At 46.8% G+C, this 22,818-nt stretch overlaps 8 protein-coding genes across 8 annotated transcripts; 2 read left to right on the top strand and 6 right to left on the bottom strand.

The window, feature by feature from the left end:
* Positions 1-451: 451 nt before the first annotated feature.
* V1508DRAFT_294133 (uncharacterized protein) lies at positions 452-4,444 on the bottom strand. Its single transcript, XM_066936569.1, has 3 exons — positions 2,844-4,444; positions 1,698-2,791; positions 452-1,645 (listed from the first exon to the last, which is right to left on the bottom strand). Exons 1-3 carry the CDS (start codon positions 4,138-4,140, stop codon positions 764-766), a joined length of 3,273 nt encoding a protein of 1,090 aa, XP_066792993.1. The 5' UTR covers positions 4,141-4,444; the 3' UTR covers positions 452-763.
* Positions 4,445-5,023: 579 nt separating this feature from the next.
* Positions 5,024-7,191, top strand: V1508DRAFT_400247 (Poly(A) polymerase central domain-containing protein; the record flags this gene model as incomplete). The annotated part of the gene is made up of 6 exons (XM_066938317.1): positions 5,024-5,031; positions 5,246-5,386; positions 5,452-5,966; positions 6,023-6,835; positions 6,915-7,029; positions 7,089-7,191. 6 exons carry the CDS (start codon positions 5,024-5,026, stop codon positions 7,189-7,191), a joined length of 1,695 nt encoding a protein of 564 aa, XP_066792992.1.
* A 1,040-nt stretch (positions 7,192-8,231) lies between these two features.
* On the bottom strand, positions 8,232-10,388 carry V1508DRAFT_293956 (uncharacterized protein). Its single transcript, XM_066936568.1, has 5 exons — positions 10,316-10,388; positions 10,196-10,263; positions 9,788-10,139; positions 9,531-9,737; positions 8,232-9,481 (listed from the first exon to the last, which is right to left on the bottom strand). The coding sequence occupies exons 3-5, from the start codon at positions 9,895-9,897 to the stop codon at positions 8,467-8,469; spliced, it is 1,332 nt and encodes a 443-aa protein (XP_066792991.1). The 5' UTR covers positions 9,898-10,139; positions 10,196-10,263; positions 10,316-10,388; the 3' UTR covers positions 8,232-8,466.
* A 1,221-nt stretch (positions 10,389-11,609) lies between these two features.
* Positions 11,610-12,392, bottom strand: V1508DRAFT_406637 (mono-functional DNA-alkylating methyl methanesulfonate N-term-domain-containing protein; the record flags this gene model as incomplete). Its single annotated transcript, XM_066938787.1, has 3 exons — positions 11,610-11,894; positions 11,949-12,271; positions 12,329-12,392. The coding sequence occupies 3 exons, from the start codon at positions 12,390-12,392 to the stop codon at positions 11,610-11,612; spliced, it is 672 nt and encodes a 223-aa protein (XP_066792990.1).
* Positions 12,393-12,911: 519 nt separating this feature from the next.
* Positions 12,912-13,789, bottom strand: V1508DRAFT_406636 (uncharacterized protein; the record flags this gene model as incomplete). Its single annotated transcript, XM_066938786.1, has 2 exons — positions 12,912-13,559; positions 13,625-13,789. The coding sequence occupies 2 exons, from the start codon at positions 13,787-13,789 to the stop codon at positions 12,912-12,914; spliced, it is 813 nt and encodes a 270-aa protein (XP_066792989.1).
* A 1,826-nt stretch (positions 13,790-15,615) lies between these two features.
* V1508DRAFT_426047 (uncharacterized protein) lies at positions 15,616-16,816 on the bottom strand. Its single transcript, XM_066941523.1, has 2 exons — positions 15,750-16,816; positions 15,616-15,699 (listed from the first exon to the last, which is right to left on the bottom strand). Exon 1 carries the CDS (start codon positions 16,339-16,341, stop codon positions 16,090-16,092), a length of 252 nt encoding a protein of 83 aa, XP_066792988.1. The 5' UTR covers positions 16,342-16,816; the 3' UTR covers positions 15,616-15,699; positions 15,750-16,089.
* Position 16,817: 1 nt separating this feature from the next.
* Positions 16,818-18,518, top strand: V1508DRAFT_426043 (N2227-like protein-domain-containing protein). The gene is made up of 5 exons (XM_066941522.1): positions 16,818-17,004; positions 17,067-17,441; positions 17,493-17,560; positions 17,612-17,678; positions 17,730-18,518. The coding sequence occupies exons 1-5, from the start codon at positions 16,859-16,861 to the stop codon at positions 18,316-18,318; spliced, it is 1,245 nt and encodes a 414-aa protein (XP_066792987.1). The 5' UTR covers positions 16,818-16,858; the 3' UTR covers positions 18,319-18,518.
* A 1,875-nt stretch (positions 18,519-20,393) lies between these two features.
* Positions 20,394-22,342, bottom strand: V1508DRAFT_392463 (iron permease FTR1/Fip1/EfeU). The gene is made up of 3 exons (XM_066937957.1): positions 21,814-22,342; positions 20,909-21,714; positions 20,394-20,851 (listed from the first exon to the last, which is right to left on the bottom strand). Exons 1-3 carry the CDS (start codon positions 21,846-21,848, stop codon positions 20,598-20,600), a joined length of 1,095 nt encoding a protein of 364 aa, XP_066792986.1. The 5' UTR covers positions 21,849-22,342; the 3' UTR covers positions 20,394-20,597.
* Between the last annotated feature and the right edge of the window lie 476 nt (positions 22,343-22,818).

The following is a 22,818-nucleotide window of genomic DNA, read 5'->3' as shown; positions in this document are numbered from 1 at the left end:
ACACCCGAAAATTTTCAACAGCAGAATCCTCCTGTTCTGGTTTCGGGCTACAGCTTGCATCTAGATATTGACCTCCGCATACTATTAGATGACCTCTTAAATGTATGTCTTTTTTCATTATTCTTGGCGCGCGCATCATCTCTACGTTGCCTTTAACAAGCCGTCCATCTGCTCTGATTTTCGTTGCAATTTTTCATGATGAACTGTGCCCTTTTATTACAAGTATATAGGAAGTGCCGGGTGATTACTACCCGACCCCATTAATGGGGAGGTGTAAGTTGATCAGAAACGGGTCTCTGAGAAGAATAACTAGAGAATCACGAGTAATAGTCGCTGGTTTTGAGGCGCGGCAATTGAGCAATGCTATCGAATACCGATGATGATGCGATGTGTCTGGTGGAGGAGATTACTAACAAATGCTGAAGCTATTTTAGGAAACTATCTATGGAACCGAGTTTTTGATAATGAAATTTAAATTGTACATATTACTTAACAATCTTATGGCGTTCACTCACTCCTTACCTAACCACTAGATCTGAGGGCCTTAAATTTACAAACGGCACGAATTTCAAACTATCAATACTAGATTTGAATGACACCGACCGACAAAAAAATTTTCCCGAACACCTACAAAAACAAAATAGCAAAACTAAAGTAGAACATGTAACAAGAATGCAACAAACATGGGAAAAGTATGTAATAATATGTAACAAAACGATGAACTACAAATTTATTAACATGACACTGATACCGATAGATACGATCAGATGTGTCTTCGCTCCCGCTTGGCCTTCTCAATCTCGCGTCTGATAGCATCAACATCAAATAATGCCTCGCTTCCGTCCGCACCGGTCTTGAATTGGTATTCATACTGCGTCTGGCCCGCACGATAATAACTGTTCTTGTTTTCTTGAATACTCGGAGGTGGTGTATACCCGTCATCTGATACTCGTGAATCTGAATGGTCGCGTGACGATGATCCGCCATTACCATAGCCAGAAGACGATCCTTCCCTGCCTTGTTCAGCATGTGCATCCTCCTCAACCATCTCCCACCATTCTTTCCTCTTCGGTTTCATCCACTTCGAGAACAGTCCTTGCTTCTTCGCCCGTCCATTTTCGCGATCCATACGCCTTTTCGCCTCTTCAAACTCAGCGATAAGTTCGCGCTGAAGTTCCCGTTGCTGATCTGGATCGGGATCTTCAATTTCAGTGAACTCTTCACTGAGGACTTCCCACCCGCAGGCACTGAGAAGACGGGGCATGGCCTCTCGGTAGCCCATATGGCCATCAACAAACTCTGTGCAATCATAGTTTTCTATGCCATCAATGCCCTCAATTGGCGCGAGACCCGCAATACGACCTAACCCACCGCTCGTCGCTCGGAACAAGTATCCCAGAATCCAATCTCTGCGTGAATATCCGTTCACGAAGCGGCCGCTGACAATAGTTGATGCCTTGACAAACTGGTCACGTTTGACTACAACAGGGGAACCGAAGATATATACATTTTGAACCAACCCAAACGCATTCCGCTTGGAAAGTTCGATGAGACAGGATGTAATAACGCGTGCGCCAAGAGAGAAGCCGACGAGTGTTACTGGGCGCACTCCGAGATTTCGCTGGATCAGCGTATCAGCAAGGATCTATAACCCAGTCAGTCATATCACGAAAATTCAGCTAATCTAGGAAGCATACAAGACCAGCCGCCCATGCACGGTCGAGCGAAACGCTCCATGGATTATCGAGAAGATAGGACAACTTGGATAGCATCATGGGCAATTGTAACGACGCCATGAGCGCCACAAGAACTGTACTTCCCAGAACTTGCTGGATCGACTGCGTGATGACCTCCGTAGCCAGTAGATTGATAGTTTGTCCCATAGATGTCAGCATGTCTGGCTCCCAATACAAGGAAAAGATATCTCCCATGATCGGATCTACTGTAGAAAAGGGTAATCGGACATCATCCTCTTTGCCTGAAAGCCAGCCAGAAACTGTCACGATGAGGTTGACACGTTCGTTATTGTGCAATGGTCGGAATTCAAATGTCTTGACATGACCCATTCGCCTTGCCATACCTTGACTTCCTATTTTGGCACCGATCACAGCGCCAGTGGTTGTAACAATTGCAGTACCACCTGCTCCAGCAAGGAAACCAGATGTTCCAGCAATACCAATGGTAGTGAAACCGGCAGCCAATCCAGCACCAATCACTGGCGCCAGAATACCAGCGGATAATCCGATCACCAGGCCACCCCCAAGCGTCGCAAGACCCATGTACACATACTTCTTTTTCAGGACTCTCTTTCTGCGCGCCTCAATAATATCATCTTCCTTCCATATCTGGTAGCTTCCTTCCTCAATGTCCAGAGCATCAGTGACTCGTTTCTCAAATTTTGCGATGTCAAGCCATATGACGTCCAATGCCGCACCGACACGTTCTAAAAGCGTTCTGGAACGAGCATCGTAGACAGAGTCAGCTACCAAAACTAGGAACAGGTCACACAGAACTGTCCAGCGTACGTCGATATCCAACGTCTTCTGATCTTTAATGGCCGCAGGACTTCGGACGCCTTCAATTGGTTTTGTGTCAGGGGAATACTCCGGTAACGGAGAAGCGCGTTGAGAAGAGGCATTGGAAGACGAAGCAGGCAATACATGACTCGTGTGACTGCTGTTGAAATCATTATGTGCCATTGGATTCCTCACCCTAGCATTCTGCATAAGTGTCGGCGTCAAATCCATTGTCTCAACTCCGTGCGATGACAACTGTTCAATCATAAGTTGCTCTAATCACTATATCAGCTTCCAATTATACCAAATATAGACAAGTGATTGCACCTTCAGGTGTAATATCCATATGAGCATACAATCTCATGATCATCTTCTGGGACCACATGGCCATTGATCCGTATGCAATGCTCATATATCTCGCAATCTTTTGCGAACCTTTCTTCCTCGCGAGATCCGTAGCCATGTCAACCATCGCGAGTTTGCATAACCCAACATAGGCGATTCGTTGACTATCTGTTAACAATTCCTTAGTCGCATGCATTTGATTCAGAGGATTTCGCGCCTGAATATCTGTGGGATCATCGTCATGAAATAAATATTTTGTACTCTCGTCAATGTACCCCGCATATTCGGCATCTTCTTCATCAAGCGTGACCCGCGTGTAGCCCTTGCCAGCTCCACCTCTCCGTTTATTTTCCTCTTCCTCGTCCTCACTCGGGACTTCTTCATGAGCAATGATGTTACCATCGTCGTCGTAGATATCATGGCTCGCATATACGGGCATTTCTTGCCACCCATCTTCATTTGTGCTATTCTCTACGGATTCGTCCGCTGCTTGTTTTTCAAACACGTTCTCACCATTGGCGTCCGTAGTCACACTCGCCTTATTCAAATTGGATTCATGCGACTCACTGTGCTGCGTCTCTAGTTGCTTGAGAACGGGAGAGACCATCTGCTGATGCGACCATTCGGACGCCTGCACCAGGCTGGCCACAAGCTGCTCGGGCGATGCCAAATTAGGGAAGAAGTGACGCTCAAGTTCACCCATTTCAGTGATCGTACTGGCCTTCGTGTCTGACCTCCGATGCCTGCCAGTGGACACTGCAACAGGAGAAATATCATCGGCGCCTACTACCTTTGATTCTGATAAGACCCCGTCTTTATTAGCCTTTTCAAATTTTAACGCAACGTCCTCGCTGTCTAGGACTTCTAATTTTTGAGTCTTGTCAAGTGCTGCCATTTGGGTAGGCGTGGTCGGTGACGGAGGCGTGTACGTCAATGATGAAGATGATCGACGCAGACATTCTGCAACATAGTTTGTCGCAGCAGGTGTTGCAGGTGCAAAACTACTAATTGACGAAGTATAGGTGTCCGTTGTTGATAGCGTTGGTGGCTTGGACGCGTCGGAGGACGCCCAGACATTGCCGGCAATATCTTCGTCATCGCTCAAGTAGGTGGAAGAATTCGGTGTTATAGTATGCAGTGTTGCGTCGTCAACTTTTCTGTCCTCATCATCATCATAAAAACTGGTGAATGTCAACTTTTCCCCGTGTCCGAACTCCGGATCATCGTCAACAGGAGGTTTCCGGGCCGGTGAGCTGACGTCAGACTCGTTCCAGGACATTACTTGATATTATGCTGTTGTACGACCACCACCACACCAAGCGGTATATCACCGGAGACCGGTGCAACTGACTATCGCCGAGCGTAACTCGTGTTAGCGTAGTGTGAAGATAGATATGCTCGCTGAGGAAGCGCAAGGAGTTGTGCGCAGACGACGGGCACGGGAGCAACGGATTCGACAAAAATAGTACACTTATAAGCGCATATTGCCACTCAGCCTTAGTTATAGCTGCAACAAGCTATTGGGCGACTAGCAATTGAGACTTCCTGGTAGTGTGTCAATTCTGCGGCTGTCGGTGAAGGGCAATGATCTATCAAGGGTCGTCCTGGGGTTGATGGTTGTGGGCAAAGAGGGTCGAGTGTGTCGGCGGTGTTTGATCACCGACAGCCACTCGCGCACACGCAGCGCGATTATGGCGCCAGGATTGCGCCAGGCAGCCTTTCGGTCTGTAGTCTACTATTCCGGTCTTCCCAGACGTCTTGCGTCCTAATGCAATACTGAGCCACCAGTCCTGCAGCAAAAGGCAGCTTGCATTGGCTGCAATGTTGTCTTCCTTGACCGTCTGGTCTGTCCCCGTTGTTAAGTATGTATCTATTATATTGCAGCCAATCACTCCCGAGAACGTCGATGCTGACGGTGACACGCGTCTGCGGTCACGACGAAATACCAATAACCATAACCCATTCTCGCGGAGTGACAACCGACCGACACTACCGGGCGCTTGCGGCCGGGTAAGAGAGGTTCAATGGCCACAAGGGTAAGGGCTCCGTGAGAGCCTACTTGCACCTGCTCGGCAATCTTCTCGTGTGTTCCCACAACCACCATCTTCGTTCGTTGCCACAGGGAGTGATTACGCAGAGCGCCCGAGAACCATTTGGCAGACATGAATAGGTGAGTGAATATGCCTGGCAGTCATTAACATGCTGTACTCCACAATCACCAGAAAATAGAGGAGTGGCCACTGAGTAGTGTTTACGCGATTCCATTTCTGCCACTTTCTGAGGACGAGAGTGTCCACTGTTTATTTGAATAAACTTGCATGCTGTTGCTGCACCAGATATATGCGATGCATCTACAATCTTGCTAACTAACAACGTTCACCTAGCATAATCACCAAGACCTACGGGGTGACACCTCCTATATCCACAGCCTCGGCCACAGAGGCTGAGATCGCCATGAACGAGAAATTGATAGATGAATTAAAACGCCAGGGATCTTTCGAATCTGAAGAAGAGTCGCAGAAGAGGTATATTCTAGAACACTACGTGTTAGATAGAATATTTTTAGGAATCAGATCTAATTACCACGTAGGGTTGAGGTTCTCAATAAGCTTCAGGCCCTGGCAGAAGAATTCGTGAGATCCGTCAGTTTACAGAAAAATATGGCTGAAGTAATCGCTCGAGATGCCGGAGGAAAGATTTTTACATTTGGATCGTATCGTCTGGGCGTGTACAGTCCGGGTTCAGATATTGACACGTTAATCGTGGTCCCGAAACATGTCACTCGCGAAAACTTCTTCGATGTGTTCGAGAAGCTACTTCGGAAACGCGTGGAACTAGATGAGATCGCTTGTGTTCCTGATGCATTTGTTCCTATTATTAAGATCAAGTTTTCTGGAATCTCTGTCGATCTGATTTGTGCTCGACTGGATATTCCTCAAGTCCCGCTCTCGCTTACTCTAGACGACAAGAACTTATTAAGGAATCTGGATGAAAAAGATCTTCGTGCCCTAAACGGTACGCGAGTTACTGATGAGATTTTGCGCCTAGTTCCTCAACCTATTGTTTTCAAGCATGCTTTACGAGCCATTAAGCTTTGGGCACAGCGTAGGCCATTCTCCATTCATATCGTCTGTTAAGAAATACCACTAATTGCAACATAGGCCGTGCTATTTATTCCAATGTGATGGGCTTTCCAGGTGGTGTCGCATGGGCCATGTTGGTCGCGCGAATCTGCCAGCTCTACCCCAACGCAATCTCGGCAACTATCATCAGCAAATTTTTTAATATTCTCACCAAGTGGAGTTGGCCACAACCGGTAATGCTCAAGCCAATCGAAGATGGGCCACTTCAAGTTCGTGTCTGGAATCCGAAACTATACCCTGCAGACCGCGCACACCGAATGCCAATTATCACTCCTGCTTATCCGTCCATGTGCGCTACTCACAATATTTCCGCATCTACCCAGAAAGTTATCATGTCGGAACTGAAGCGTGGTGCTGCACTCATGGATGAGATTATGATTGGAAAGAGGCCGTGGGCAGATCTGTTCACTAAGCACGATTTTTTCCTTAGATACAAGTATTACCTAGCTGTGTACGCATCATCCAAAGGCACTGCTGAGCAGCAACTTAAATGGTCTGGTTTGGTTGAGAGCAAGTTGCGACAGCTTGTTCTAAAACTGGAATGGATTGACAGTATTGAACTTGCACACCCATTTGTCAAAGAATTTGATCAAGTTCACTATTGCGCGGATGAGGAAGAAGCTAAGCGCGTAGCGGATGGTGAACAGATTGCCACCGCCAGCACTAAAGAAGCGGATCTTATGAAGACAGTTAAGGCCGAAGAGAACAGGGAGCACGGTCATAAGGCTACTGCTAATGGAGATGCTGAAAAGAAGGCGGAGGATGGTACTACTACCAAGCTAGTAGTTTATACTACCACTTTTTTCATTGGACTGGAAATTAATTTAGATCGTATGATGGAACCAACGTGTTTCCTTATTATTTGAGTCTGTTTCTGAACTTGAGTTGCGTAAACTAACATATGGCTTAGCTCACCACAAGCAATTGGATATTCAGTGGCCGTGCAAAGAGTTTTACGAGATGTGCCGCAGCTGGCCGGAGTACGATGAAGATATCAATTGCATTTGCGTTCGAAATATCCGAAAGTACCGTGCCTCTAATTTCTTTCCCTTGGTTGTAGAACATCAGTACTGACGAAGTGTAGTTTCAACCTGCCCGACTACGTATTTGGTGAAGGAGAAGCCCGTCCGGTCCGCCAAAAGAAGTCAAAGCGGAAACTTGCTGATGTAGAGGTGCGTCCACTCTAACTCGTTCATGGATGAGGTTCGTACGACATTCTAGTCGATCGGAATCAGATGCTGAACGACTTTTTTGTATTTGATCGTTTGTATGGCGGACTAATATTTGGTTTGTTGCTCGGTGAATCACGGATCTTTCCGTGATTTCCATTTGATTTGCATTTATTCATTATAGGAATATGACCAGAAACGACAAAGACCGACGGCAATCCAGGCATAATGCGCAAAGGCGATGATTAGGGATCTGCGTTTTCAAAGGAACAATTAAGTAGGATAATTTTATCCTTGGGCCATCTTGTCGACAACTAACGCACATTTTACAAGCAACTTGCCATTTGTGGTATCGACCAGTGGCGATAATGGGGTGATGAAGGTCGGATCTCAGACACAGTTTCAAGTTTATTCCGATGGTGATTCTGATGATTATGCTACCACATTTATGCGGACTAACCGGTCTTCACGCAAAGGTCGTTCTCTTCGGTTTATTATTATATCGACATTTTCCATATTGTGTTCGACACCATTCTCTAGAGATTTCTTTATTGACTATTTCTTTTTGATTTTTTTCTATGTTTAATACTTCTTGCCTTATTTTACTTACACTGATTCAAGATCACGGGGACGTGAAAAGAATAACAAACAAGTCGTACGGTATATGAAGTAGTCCTTGGTTGCACTTGTTGATTACTATTGCGGCTGCATCTGTCTGGCTTATGTGATACTCGAATGGGATCGGCTACCAACACCGAGGATGGCGCCATAGTGCGTGCAGGTCTCAATTCAATGTCACTCCATTGCGAACACCCCACGACGAGGTAGCTTCATCCTTCTTTCCCTTTTTGCATAGTTTTAGGTGCGTCTATTATCTTTGGTTGTCCATGTAAATTATTTGCGATGCGTTTATTGTATCGCTTGAACATTATTATTGGAGGTCTTTTTGATATATTAGTCTTGTTAGCTTTTACTAAGGTACTTCTACGTATTAGTTTTGTACTTTTTCTACGTATTGTACACCTGAATGGTGTGAAGCAGCGTGAATAGATTTATATATATCTCTAGTATTATGTTATGTTCTCATCCTCTGAAATTCATATTTAAAACTGATGTATTATGACATCGTCACTAATGTACATGACGCGATGCAACCTGAATGTCCGTCAATGCCAATCCCTCACCGCAAAATACATCGAAAACAAGCTCCTGACGAAATGTTCCGTTATACATTCAGTCATTGTTAAATTGAGAAGAGCATTACTAGTATATAAAATAGGCACTCCAAGTATGTTACAATACAATTCCGTCAACTATGCGATTAATCCATTCCTGTGATTGTAAATGCGACTCATCATCAGCCATCGATGCCGAAAACCGGTAGTAATGTGACGATTCCGAGGAATCGTTATATATACTGTCTTCGTCGTCGCTCTCGACACTATTTTCGCTAAGCGCGGCCACGTCGCCATTGTCTCCTTGAGATTGTGTATTTGCGCGTAATGTGCTGGGATCCTGAAGTTCGGGTGACGAGGGTTGTGAATTCGTATGTTCAATGTTCGATGCGCTCAGGGAGCGAAGGCGTAATAGTAGATTGTTGAGATATACGAACACGTCCCCATCAATATGCCGAAGAGATGTCTCTGATGATAACTTCCCGGCGGCTGCAATTCCTGACAACTGATCAGAAGGGACATCGATCATGTCGGCCGACATCCTCCGTCTTCGCCGGTCTCTGTCTTTTTCCGAATCTGGGAGACCATATGGACCGAGATTAGAGTCCATCATGACCTGACTAATCCCGAACTCCTTCGGTATTAATCCAAGTCCAAGTGGATACTTCCCAGCGTCCGGGCTAGTCCCAGATGAACCCGGTCCTCGTTGCGAATACCGTCGTCGACGACGATAATGCCTGCAGATCTCACGGACGACTCTGCGGAAGTGATAGCTCAATTTTTGGTATTCCTCCTGTGAAAGAATTCGGATGCCGTATACTGATCCGTTTATACCCGCGCCAATGATAACATCCTCAAACTCCGGATCCGGAACACTCGAATCGTCGGTCGCAATGACTGCGAACGGCCCACCGTCATCGATATCGGGGTGATCACGAACGGGTACAAATCTCCCTATACGGAGGCGCGAGACAGCTGTCGGCAGTACGAACTTAAATTGCAGAGCCATGTTGGAGAAGTGACGCCGTTCCCTGTGGCTGTACAGACCGAAAATTGTGCGATCTTTGTCTGCGCCGACAACGAAATCATGCATATAAACTTGGTGATGAAGCATACTCCGTGCAACCGCATCGCTGTTCGACGTTAGTGAGTTGAACAAATAATAACACATGCACCGCAGACCTTTCTACAAATACCAAAGAGTTGTTTATGTATGCGAGCACAACCACCGAATTATTTCTACTTGATGCGTATAGCAGATCCCCGTCAGACGATAAATTCACAGCCGGACTCCGAATGGTGATCTCGGCCGGATTAGGCTCAAATTTTAAAGTCTCGACATTTAGGGTCTTCAAATACACTTTGCTACCCGCAGCATATGCTAACGAACTACTCCTCATTAGTTGCGACTCTACCCTAAACTTTAGTCAAGGACTCACTATTGCTGGAACTGCGCGATAGCCCACACGGCGTCCGGCGCACTCCAACTAAATTGTTTCTTGATATCAACTTCCAACGGTCTCTGTGAAGCCGAGGAACTAATGGACATAACCGATGCAGAGGATGAAGACCTTGAAATCGGCGGTGAGGCTGGGCGCGCAGACGGAGATGGAGGTCCAGTTGTCGACGCCCGCGCTGTCGCCGGTACTCGTTGAACGCGAAGTATACGTGCCTTGCCTCTGTCTCCTCTCGGCTGTTGGGGCTGGGACGCAGAAGATGCTGGCTGGCGTACGGTACCTGATCCCAGTGCTAGGTACCTGTAGATTTTGTCATTCACCTCGATCTCCCATTCTACACGAAATATATATGAGCATATATCTATTAGACTATTAGTGGATACCTACCACATAAACAATAGACTTCCTCAGACGGGCTGAAAATGGTGTCAATAGGTGTGCTATTCAACACAACTTTTCTATCAGTAATGTGTTAGTATGAACGTATATACAAAGTCAGCGAGGGCGTACTTCACCGGATCCACGAATTGAAGCTGCTCCAAGGTACCAGCCCGTGAGACAGCAAACGCCTGAACATGATCGAGATACAGTAGCCTTTTTGGTGACTACAATTCATAGTCAGTACTGCTTCACTGCGCAATACAAAGTATCTACATACTGCATATAAGTTACTAACTGACACACATTCAATCGGATCTGCACCGATCTCCACGACAGTAAACCGATTCGACACCAGGCACACGAGGGTACTTGTGAATTGCGGGAAATTCAGTGGGCGCAGCGCCGTAATTGGCTTATCGTGGAGATCATCGAAGATGACCTGTTCGGCATGCAACCAATTGTGATCGCTATTTCCGAGTTCAGCTCGCCAGAGCAAATCTGACAATACGTATACCACCTCGGGATTAGCTGTGGCTTGTAGCTTCAGGGGCATAATCCCAAGCCTGATGCTCTTCTTGATGACAATTAGAGCTCCAAATGCCTTTAGGTCTGAATCTGGTTGGATATCTAGAATACCAGCTAGCAGCATTCCATTTCTAAGACCGATTAATATTCTGGTGTGATCATTACGGCTAGTTGTACAAGTAACTATAGACTCAGGAATGCCAATGTCTTGCGTTCGCAGGGCATCTTCAACACGATCAGCAAGCATGTATAGTCCATGACACAATACAATGACGTACCTTCAACAACTGATATTCCAGACAAGCCGCCTTCAATATCTGCATCGCATATATATAACGCCGGTTTATGTGTACCGATTATGCATAGCTGCCGCGTACCGATGGTGGAAATCTTGATTACCGATAAATCCGATTCAAATGTCATGTAAGATGGTAACCGCCTAATTTCGGTCGAGGATACCGAATTGTATATGGAGTACACGAAAACTGCATCCCGACCGTCATAGCGCTGGGATATTGCCGCCAAGGTTCCGGAATCGTCGATATCTGCTAGTGGCTGAAATAATGGGGCACAACCCGACTCTCCAATTGTCGAAAATAGAGATTCCGCTATGACTGTACTGCTGACGATATCTGCGACTATTATCCGTTGTGTAGTGATTTGAAGAATATGACCGGTTGAGAGAACCCGAGCCGCAATTGTTTTCGTGGAAAGATCGAGTGGAAGTGCTGTCGACTGTGATACATCTTTAAGAGAAGAGAATGAGGAGTCTAATGTAAATAATCGTGATTGCCATGGTAGAGATAGAAGGCAAAAGCATTGGTCGCCATATGAGGCATGACACAATACAAAAATGTCCGTGGCACTAAACATATTAGCAACTTTCCTCATCAACAAATCATGACCTGAAGTACCCATAAAATTTCGGACCACCAGCCACGACTTGTCCGTCAACGCCATATCTGATTTGAGAGATGCCGCCTTCGGTCTTAAACCCAGACGTGAGAAACAAGCGGTCTCGGAATGGGTCAGCCGTTTTCAACACGTGTGCGTCAAATACCGGAGCCCAGTTGTAAAATTCACACCACAGTCGAGAATATTGAGCGTGCTTTGAAAAATCGATAGGTATGCCTGTTCTACTCGGTGAAGGTATGGACGGCGGTGTGGATGGCGGCAAGTCGACCTTTATTGCGTAATTAGCAAATTTTGAAAACAAATTTCAAAAGCGTTAACTTACGATATAAATACCGCCCGAGCTCATATCACCACTTGCGAAGACTAAGTCCTGTCGACCGGTTACGAAATTTCCCTCCACTACCATGAACCCCGGTCCAATGTCTCCCGATATTCGAGTGTACAGACCGACCTCCAAGCTGTTAGTTGACGATATAGCCACAATGTAGATATCGCCATTGTCGAATGCAACGTAGAAATAATCGAGAAAGTGTGTGATTTCTGAGTGAGAGATGATATATGCAAATGCTGGAATGTTGGTAAGCCTCGAGGGCTGTGGAAACGAGGGATAAAAATATGCAGTAGGCAGATGTGCGTTCATCATTACTACAGTGTGTCGTTAGTTCCATCTGTAATTCGTATATGAAATTAAAAACAACCTACTTTCACGTGGAAATGGTGTACTAGCTAGGGTCAACTTTGCCGATATCACGTCACCGGCCCGCATCCAGTGGATAGCGAGCTCCTAGTATAAAAAATTAGCAACAGCAACGAAGAAAATTTATGAGCACCGACCGTGAAGAATATTATACTGCTCTCATGCCGTATTGGCACCATTAGAATTGGCGTAATGAGCGTGCCTGGTAGAGGCATAGTACAGTACATCCCCACTTGCCGCAATGACCGATATGTCCGCCACTCATAGATGCCTAACTTCGCTACCCCACTCTCGCTGTGCAATCGTTAGCACAATCGAACGCTTGAGGATCGCTCCAACTTACTCGATGAAAAATACAGCGAATAAAATAAAGTTTCGTAAACTGTCCTCTGTATACAAGAACTTGAGATGTAGTATGACTCCAGGAACTTCTAACTGGTGAGATTTGGCAACATATCGCGTGCTGTCATTTCCTGATTGTCCCAATACTATTATTTTAAACAAGTTCTGATACGAGCTGACAAGAAGTGCATTGCCACTATTTGCGCTTAGCAGTTCTTCGCGCTGAAGCAATCTATAGCAAACGACTTACAACCGATCTGCATGAATACCTTTTCCCAAAGCTTTAATCCGACTCGCGATATCTTCAACAGTACTATCTGTATCAGAAACCGACGAAACATCACTATCTGAATAATCATCATCGTCGCCTGAGTGATTATAGCTTTCGTCAGGATCTCGCTCGCGATATCGCTTTCGCTCAATATTAGACGCGCCGTCATGTAATCCTTTGTCGTATGTGAGCGTCCCAATAATATCGCGTAGCTCGATGTTTTTGGCGATCAAGAATTCATCATGGACTCCGCAAGTCACGAATAGCGCATGTCGATCTTGTGTGACGACGACCAATGTGTCGGATCCGTAGTGAAAACTGGATTTTATCGGAACCGATCTTAAAGGTGATTGTGAACTCCTTTGGGAGGAGGGATGATCGATATGCATAGGCGACGTCGAATACTGCGAGAAATCATGCTGAACAGGTATCGGAGGCTCAGCAGTAAGCGGCGAATAGGATGTATCCGATGGTGCAACCTGACTACGTGAGGACGGTAACACGGTGTACGGAATGATAGTCGACGACACGATTTTGCCCACAGTCGGGGTCCGATGCAATAGCTCGAACTGGTACTCTGAATCCAATGAAAAGCCGAGACTGTACAATTCAATGCTCGACTCCTACATCGAGCAATTGTCAATTAGTCCCAATCGTCACAAAGAGTCAAGTCGCAATAGACACTCACCTTTATAAGCACGACTCCATCTCGGCCCGAACTGATTCTGAAGGGCAAGATATTGAGCACGACTGGCGATCGCGCGACCGTACGTGACAATGCGCCAAACGGGCGTACCGCGGGCATAGATGTGTTCTCGACTTCATCGTGGTCCCCGGAATTCACTCCGGACATGCTGGTGCGCCTGCTATGCGAGTCGGGGCTGGAAGAGCAAATTTCTATGGCGGGCCAATATTTCCGAAGTCGGTGCCCAAATACGGAGTTCCGGTCAAACTCCCAACAAACCGATGAAACGTCTACCGGTGCTTGCGCCTATTGTTGAGCAGGAATCAAATCACCTTGAACAAGGGAAACGGTCGACAATTGAGAAGAGCGTCATAATACGGCTCTCTGCTCGGGGAACTACGGACGTGTGAAATTTGATCGAGTTCGACGGATTATGAAGGAGCTGGAATCTTCTTCCGCTACAGGCACGGGTTGGAGGGCGTCGTCGCGGAGATAGATAGATTAGTTGCAGATATTAGTTGCGCGGTTGCGTCGAGCGAGAATGCGGAAGGTTGGGCCCGTCTTCAGACAAAGAAGCTTCTGTATGTCCCAAAACTTACGTGACATTGATTTAAGTTCTACCTATGGACTGAACAAAATTAGCCCAGTTATACAACTATTCCGCTACATTTAATAGAACAGGTCTGAGCTTGGACACTTGATTTAGACGGCCACCAACCGCGGTTTTTGAACTTGCGAACAAAATGCCGAGATGTGGTGGTCCCGCCCTGCATGCCATCTGGCACAAGACCAGATGGCAAGGATTCAAGCCTCAACGCACAGCCACTCCCTTCTGGGAGAAGGGCGAGTAGCTCGCCCGAAGGTCGAGTGACTGTGCTCGCATATGTATAGATTCTTCAGCTGAATAAAGGAACATCCATTTAGCAAAGGTGTAGGGAAAATTCCTCCGGGCGAAACAAAAACCCAGTGGGAAAGCAAATACTCCCGGAGGTAAAGACCTAACACTGTTCCTTGCGAGCCTGACGGCTCCCCCCCGTGCCCACATACGAGAACGCGTCGCCGGAACTGGTAGTCGACCAGGTGGCTTGGTTTTCGCCATCCTTGGACTCACCTTGTTCGAGGCGAATCAGCATATCGAATTAAAGAAGAGTCTGTCAGGACTCCTCTTAACCCCCGTGCCCATAGTCGAGTACGCATCCATCGCCCGAACTGGCGCGCGAATCAGCGTACTCGTGTTAAGTAGAGTCCATCAAGGACTCTCCTCTTGCCCCCAGTAGAGGACGAACTGCTAGAACCGGCAGTGTACCAACTGGCTTGCCTCTGGCCACTCAGACTCACATCGAGTTCCACGCTGCCCTCTTGCCCACACTTGAGAAACTGTCTGCCTACATTAATGTTAGCCAAATGACCAGGTTGTAGGAATTCTGAAGTATACAATACTCGCCTGTGATCGAAGAGGATCTCAGCCTGTCACAGGCTACCCTCTTGGCTCTCCGCAGACTGTGTCGCTTGCCAGGCGATTTAGTTCTCGTTGTCAAGTTGAGAATCTATGTTCTTGTAAGACGATGACGAGGAAGGGGGGCAGCAGCAGCGGGGAAAGATGGCCATATTTATAACCAGACCAGAAGCACAGAAGCTGGGCGAGTGGGCGACGCGCGCAACAGCATCCGATCTGTGTAACGCGAGAGACTTGGCAAGACAGTCATGAGTCATCGCTTCGAATGCGAAATATTAATTGCATTTTTCGAATAAACAAATCACTCGATGAACGTGACAATAATGCTTAGACCGCGTTCTGCACTCGTCCGTCTTCCGCTTTGGCCCAGTAGCGCACATCGGACAAAGAGTTCACAAGCACATTTTACCAATATAGCGCAGTCATCGGACAGATTGACTAAACGGTCGCTCACTACAACACGTACCGCACTCGCGTCTTTCGATCCCATGATTTAGCGACGCGTTCCGTTGACAATTGGAAAACAGTATGGCACCCGTCACGTCAACAATTTCCTATAATGCGTATGGTACTTTGTGCATATTCGCTTCTAATCACGCGCCCAGTAGTAGTGTACCGTGTGCTCGAATAAATTAATTTTCGCCGTTTCAAAGAGCCAACGTAGTCCCTTACAGCCTTCCAGCTCAACGTCATTGCGGCACGAAGTCCGCCTCGAGCTGGCCGACAAATCATTGTCGGCACGCGTCCACACCCAGAAAGGGGATCTTCGATGCTTGTAAGCTCGGATTCGGAGTGTACTTGTGACTCAGCTCCTCCAGCCTCGTCCATAACATCGCGACTTGTTACTGCAGATCTTGCTGCGACGCCTAGCTTCACTTAATTACACACTGTAATACAGAAGAAACCCAAATGAACAAAATACAGGACTATAACCAAACTATGCTCCAGTAACCAACCACTTTTGACACTTCCCAAATATGCAAGATGCTACCTTAGAAAGTCTAAGTAGCCATCAATATCCCCTCATCTCAATATCGGCCTCCGGCCTTTTCTTACTTCCTACCACATTCTCCTTTAATCTCTTGACTGCCACCACGGGATTCGTGACGAAATTATCGTGTTCGCCTTCATACACGATAATTTCGTCATACACGATAAAATCGAAAAGTAACTGTCCCGTAATGGCACCCACACAGGGCATCACTATAGGAATCCAGAAGTAATGGCCAGCTGTTGTGAACACTTCGCGTCCATATCCAGCCATGTATGAAACCAATCGAGGTCCAAAATCACGAGCAGGATTGATGGCATATCCGGTCTGCCAACCGAGGGAGGCTCCGATACCAAACAAATGAAAGTCCAAGCACCAACGCACGGACAAGATTATGACTCGGTCTCTACATAATCAAGTGCTCACATTCTAATTCCGTGCCTACCATACGGTCTACGTTTATTAATAATACTCCTCTTAAGATGTTGGACCCGTCACTCTAACAACGATCTCGATGATGCCCAAACGTCGATCCCGCAACCCAATTATGCTGCAAATGAGAGGAACATATCAAATCTATTCGCTAAACAGCGCATGTCACAAGTATATACACGATTTCACTGGCAAATAATTGTAAGTGAACCGCAGAACAGCATGCTCTATGGTGTAACGAATGTTTCTGGCAATGGGTCAATATCAAACATCGATGCGAATCAACGACAAGGGTTTCGTATCCTTTCACCTCCACACCGATGAGGCAACAGACTACGCGTTAAACCACAGTCGCTGAATGTCCGTCAGGTGTGCTCTGTATCAGGGTACAACAGCAATGGAACTATGCGCGAGTATGGCGGCACACGACGCACCAGTCGAGCGCCATGTACACCACACAGAAGCCGAAGAAATCCTTGAGCAACGAGCACTAACGTCCACACTGTAAGCACTACCTCACCCAGGTTCCAACGACAAAAATACTGACTTTGTCCTGCGGTATCCAGAAACTCACTTCTCGTCTACGGCAAAGCAGCGCACTACAACCTCACCAAGCCCCGCCTCGCAGCTCTTTCGAGGTTATCGGAACGGCATCGGGAATTACTCGCTCCATTCTACACCGAGCATTTAGCAGCTATTGATCACGCTATTGACATTAACGCCGAGTTTCTGAAGTTAGTTGTCCAGTATGGAGCGAATGAGTTTGAAGCACCACAGGATCTACGGGAATGGGAAGGCGCAACTTCGTTGCAGCTAGATCAGACGAGAAGCTCAATAAAGCAGGTTTATCGCGATTGGAGCGCGGAGGGAGCTGCTGAGCGAGAAGGGTGTTACGGAAGAGTCATACGGGAACTTAACAACTTGTATAGTCCAGAGAGAAGGTAAATAGTCTTTGAGATTAGGTGTACTCCACCGGCTTATTCTTTTCTCAGGTCCGACGTGAGGGTATTAGTTCCCGGCGCAGGACTAGGACGGTTGGCATATGACATTGCATGTGAAGGTGATTACGGCTACTTGCATATTGATGTTTTGCGGTAGTAATTCTCAATAGGATATGTATCTCAGGGAAATGAATTTTCTTACCACATGCTAGTCCTTTCCAACTTTCTATTAAATCAGTAAGAAGTCTTCCATCGACGTTGAAATATAAGTGCGCTAACGCGAAACAGCACTACGTCTGAAAGCCAATTTACGATCTACCCATTTTTACACTCGTTCTCACACACTTCTACAGCGACGAACCAGCTCCGCGCAATCAGAATCCCTGACAAATGTCCAGCAACTTTCTACACCAGTACGGCGTCGAACTTCTCCTTCACAGCCGGTTCGTTTGCAGAAATCTACGCCAATATTCCGGACGAAGCAGACAAGTGGGATGTAATAACAACTGTGTTCTTCCTGGATACAGCTCACAACGTGTTAGAGTACATCGACGTCATATCCCAAGCGTTGAAAAATTCGGACGGAACGGGATATTGGATTAATTTCGGTCCACTCCTGTATCATTTCGAAGAAGAGCAAAATTTTAGCAGTGCTGTCGCAAGGGCACCGAACGATGTGGATCAGCAGGATGGTATTAGCATCGAGCTTCCGCTTGATTACTTGATATCCATTGTCGAAAAATGCGGGTTCGTGTTCGAAAAACTGGAAACGGGGATTAAGACCACATATGCAGCTGATGAAAGAGCCATGGGAAACTGGGTTTTCGATTCTGTATTTTGGGTGGCTAGGAAGATGCCCACTGTGCATCCACACTAGTCGCGGCAATTGTACCACAGCGTCCAACAAAGCCTTTCATCGCCACCATAAATTATTCAAACTACAAGATAAAATAAATCATTGTGTCAGTCTTACTTGTACTTATATTAAGAGGGGATGGTGTTGCTTTAAATAAATTACTTGGTTGGATGGTTTGCTGCTTTAGTATGGCGGAGCAATTGGCCGCTGTGATACTTGACGAAAATAAGGTTAAGTTATACTAATACAGTGGCCTTATTATATTAGGAAGCACTGATGGTTTCTTGTGCCGTACAAAATCTGCAACGAATCCGGCAATATGTATGACATATGCGATGCCGTGATTCGCTACACTCTAATCACTGAGTAATCATTCCAGCTCGGTCAAAGCGCTCGAAAGCAAAATAAAAAAAATGTCGAGAAAGAAATATGGAGTTGAGCCGCAAGTTGACGTGGCGGAGTCGGAGTATGTCAAGCTTTTGGATAACCATGACTTTGCTGAAGACGAAACGCAAGCGAATATGATGGGACAGAATCAAAAAGGCAGCCTCCCAATGCAAAGCTGGTTACTTTGCTGAAGCCGATAAATCTCTGAAGCGTACAACATATACAGGCGGCTCTGTAGAAACCGCCGTAGATGGAGGGCGCAGGTCCAAAGCAGAGTCTGCATGCGCTCATTGGTTGAATAAAACTTCTCGTCTCCAAAACAGGACACGGACTCAACTGACGGGCTATTTATACAGGGATCTCATGGACAATCTTCTTCAGAATTAGGCACATGATGATAATACAGATTGGAGTGGGGACGTCAGAGATGCCTGTCGAGCATCAGACCGTGGGATATCAGTGTCCGGCTGAGGATCACCTTCCTGTGGAGGGTCAGTCCCATTCCATGGATGAGCGCGCCTAAGTCGAAACGGCTTGTGAGGTTGTGGAAACTATTACCGATGACAGCGAGTGGCTGGTGAACGCGAACTCTGCTCGTTCTTGGTCAGACTCGCTGGCTAAGCTTGACGCTCTCAGGAACCCGAACTTATCAGACTCATGAACTCGACCTCATCAGACTCAGAGACTAAGAACCTAGACGCTATCAAGAGCTACTTCGAGGACCATTTGACAGGTATAAATAAGCTACTTTCATCTCTCAACATCTCTCAGTATCGGTGTCGCAAGGGGAATTACCGGTCCACACTGTAAGGAGATTGAAGTGCAATTTCAACGCACAAGGCAACTTCCGGTCGCTAGAAAGCGAGGCAATCCCTTCTCGGACGTTGGCTGACGCAATGAACTCTATCTTTCTACTGCAGCATCCATTAAAGCAATCACAAAAACTTATAACAGGGTCCTTCATGTCCGCCCGCCAGACTTCAATCGAAGCATCGCTCAACCTCACAAACCATCGGTGATTGCGGTGTTCAGAGGGACTATCGTTGCCGCATTCTCTGTTCGTCCTTGTCGCCTATGCAGTGACAGGATTGCTAAACCATGGTGATTCTTTCCAGCACAACAATGCCACAACTTTTGTATATCCTTTAATATCCGGACACTAACAGTTTTGCCCCTGAATGCAGGATGGTCGCAGGCGATACGTCTGCAACTAACACTGTTAGGGAGCGCTGGGTTAGGGCTGGCTAGAGGCGCCTGGCATAAGAGTAGATGCCACTGTATGATACCAGTTTCCAGCCAGTAGTTCATCATAATCTTACTTAGTTGGATAATAAACTAACTAGTGCAATAAAAATATTTCAAGTTCGTGCCTGCAAGTTAACTATTAACAATAATACCGAGAGAACTATTAACATTAATACCGAGAGAATTGATCAGCTCTTATGAATTCGACAGAATTTGATAATGAAGATTATCTGATTCAATAACTTCATCATTCCAACTGTCACAGCTTATCAGATGCATCTGCCTAATTCCAACGCGGTACCAGCAGCTCACAAAGCACCTAAGGTTGAATATTACCCTAACCTCATGAATCACAATTACTAAAGTCCTGCCAACGCAAACGGACAATGGGCTCGGAAATATGGCATCACGAATTAACTGCCTTAAGCATAACTTGCTAGCCCAATTGTTTAGGTCTTGCCAATTGAAGTAGATGCATAATATGCTAGATTATACATTATCGCGAGGTACTCCGCTACCACGCATGAATTTAATAAGTACAAAAACATGACCCGTGAACTTTGCCAATTAATGGTATGATCTATCCCAAACAGAGCCAACCGATGGAACCTGTAACAAGTAAAGCACAATGTAATTAAACCAAAACAAATACCAGCACCCGAACACTTTTACACTACAGAGATAGAGACTTCCTTGGTCTCACTATCTGTCTCACGGGCATCTAGATCTTGATAGATGGCGTCGAGTCGCTTCTTCTCTTGCCGTGCACGCTTAGCGGCCCTTCGCTTTGCTGTCCAGGATTTCAAGAACGGATAATGGCCGTACTTTTCTTGGAAGAGCATGAGCATGACGGACACGCAAAGGGCGATCCAGTAGAGATTGTAGGCAAGAACAGAGCCGTAGGTCGCGGAGTTTTGCCAGCCTGTGAACGCAATGTTAGCAAGAAATTGTAGCCTGACATCGAATGACGGAAACATACCAAAAATGGCATTGAAAATCATCCAGCCTCCGCTGGTCTGACCGTTGCAGCAGTTAACGTGCCACACGCTCTGGCGGACATCGTACGAACCAGGACCTTCGCCTGTTTCGGCTACATCGCCGCCGACAAGTTTGGACCACACAAAGTTCTGGAGGAACCAAACTGCCTTGGAGAAAAGACCGGCAGCGACGAGATAAAGGAAGCAAGTAGCGACGATCAAGAAATACTGAATTTTCATGTAATCGCCGCCCTTGTACATGAAGTAACCAACACTGCCACCAGCGGCCAATCCGCATACGACGGGCAGTGGGAAGGCTTTGGCGGGTGAGCTGAGGGCTACACCGCCAACAAAAACGATAGCCTCAATGCCCTCGCGGAGAATGGTGATGAAGGGAAGGATGCCCATGGCGTATTTGCGCATGAACCTACGAAACCAGCCCTTACCACGCACCTTGGAATCCTCGAGAGCCTTGGATATCTTGACACGCCATTTCTCCTTCATCTTGTTGAGTCGGAGCATTGCAAGGCCCATAATGGAAATGATGAGCGCAGCGACGATACTCAACACACCTTCCCATATGTCTTCAGAGGCGCCCCAAGCATTGGTTCCGAGAGTGTACCAAGTGCCAATGAAAGCACCGCCGATGATGAAACAGATCAACAAGCCAATTGCTGCACCGACCCAGACATGTTTTACCAATGTTTTGTATACTTTCGGATCGTCAGCCGACCTACCAACACCCTGTTTAATGAAGGCGAGAAGGACAGATATAACCACGGATGCCTCGAGACTTTCTCGTAAGACGCTGGCAAACGGTTAGCGCGATGTGCTCAAGAGCACCGGGGCTGAGGAGATGGCATGTCGAAACAACAAACGGCCACCGCTTGCGCTTGTAGGTACTCACATGAAAAAGATTGAGACGTCGAAAATCTGAACCATGGTGGATGTTTACACGTAACCGCGCAGGTAAATGTAGCCGATACGAGAATCAGAGCCCAGGTCGGATGGAGGTGAGGGGGGGCGAGCGAGAACGAGCGAAGAAGAAAGACTGCTTGAGGAGAAGCTAGTTGGCCGGACGGGGCAGGAGCCAAGGATATAAGGGAGAGCGTGCGGTAAACAACAAAAGTCGGCGACCACTACAGATTCAACGCCGCACACAGTTGGTATTCGCCAAGTCGTACTCGGTCGGTGGTTCGTATAGCAGCCGACTGACTGTTGTGGAGATTGGAGGGACGATGGTAGGCGATGGCCCGAACCAGACCAAAGCTGGCAATTTTTGGACAGTGAGGTTAGGCGCCGACCTCGATCTGTGGATTACAAGTTGGCTGGGAGTACATTCACTAAAAATTGGTACGCCACCAACAAAGAAAACGCATTTTGGCCCAATCGGGATTGCCGATATCTGATGCAGAGCGAAAATAATCTGATTCTGCTTGATTATCTTGCAAATAAATCGGCCCAACCCCGTGGCGGTTTTCTTGCCGTGAGTCAAATCTATTTTTCGTTTCTGCTGGCCCACTCGTCCGCTACCTCCTCGGTTCTTCCGCACCATGACTACTGTACTGCACTGCCATCGCTACAGCGCACACAGTCTACAAGTGCATGAGGCGGAAATGAAGCAATCGCCGTATTGGGAACGCCACCAAATGACAGAAACGAAGATGGTCGGAGCGAGCGCCGAAATGGGGTGGGCCTCGTCCAACTCTAAAGCGAATTTTTACTGGGAACTAAAGTCCCAAGACTCATGAACCCAAGGAAGGCAACGTGCCCTAACCCCCTTCTTGTTGTCTAATCCATCGATCCGTTCTGCAATATTCGCGTCTACTCTTGGCAACGATCGAGAGCATTGCTGAATATAAAATATCAATATTACTTTTCGTAAGCAGCTACATTCGACTGCAGAGTTTGA

This window comes from Lipomyces doorenjongii, assembly GCF_038497915.1.
Source record: "Lipomyces doorenjongii strain NRRL Y-27504 unplaced genomic scaffold V1508scaffold_90, whole genome shotgun sequence".
NCBI lineage: Eukaryota > Fungi > Ascomycota > Lipomycetes > Lipomycetales > Lipomycetaceae > Lipomyces > Lipomyces doorenjongii.
This window is presented reverse-complemented; position numbering and strand designations above follow the sequence as displayed.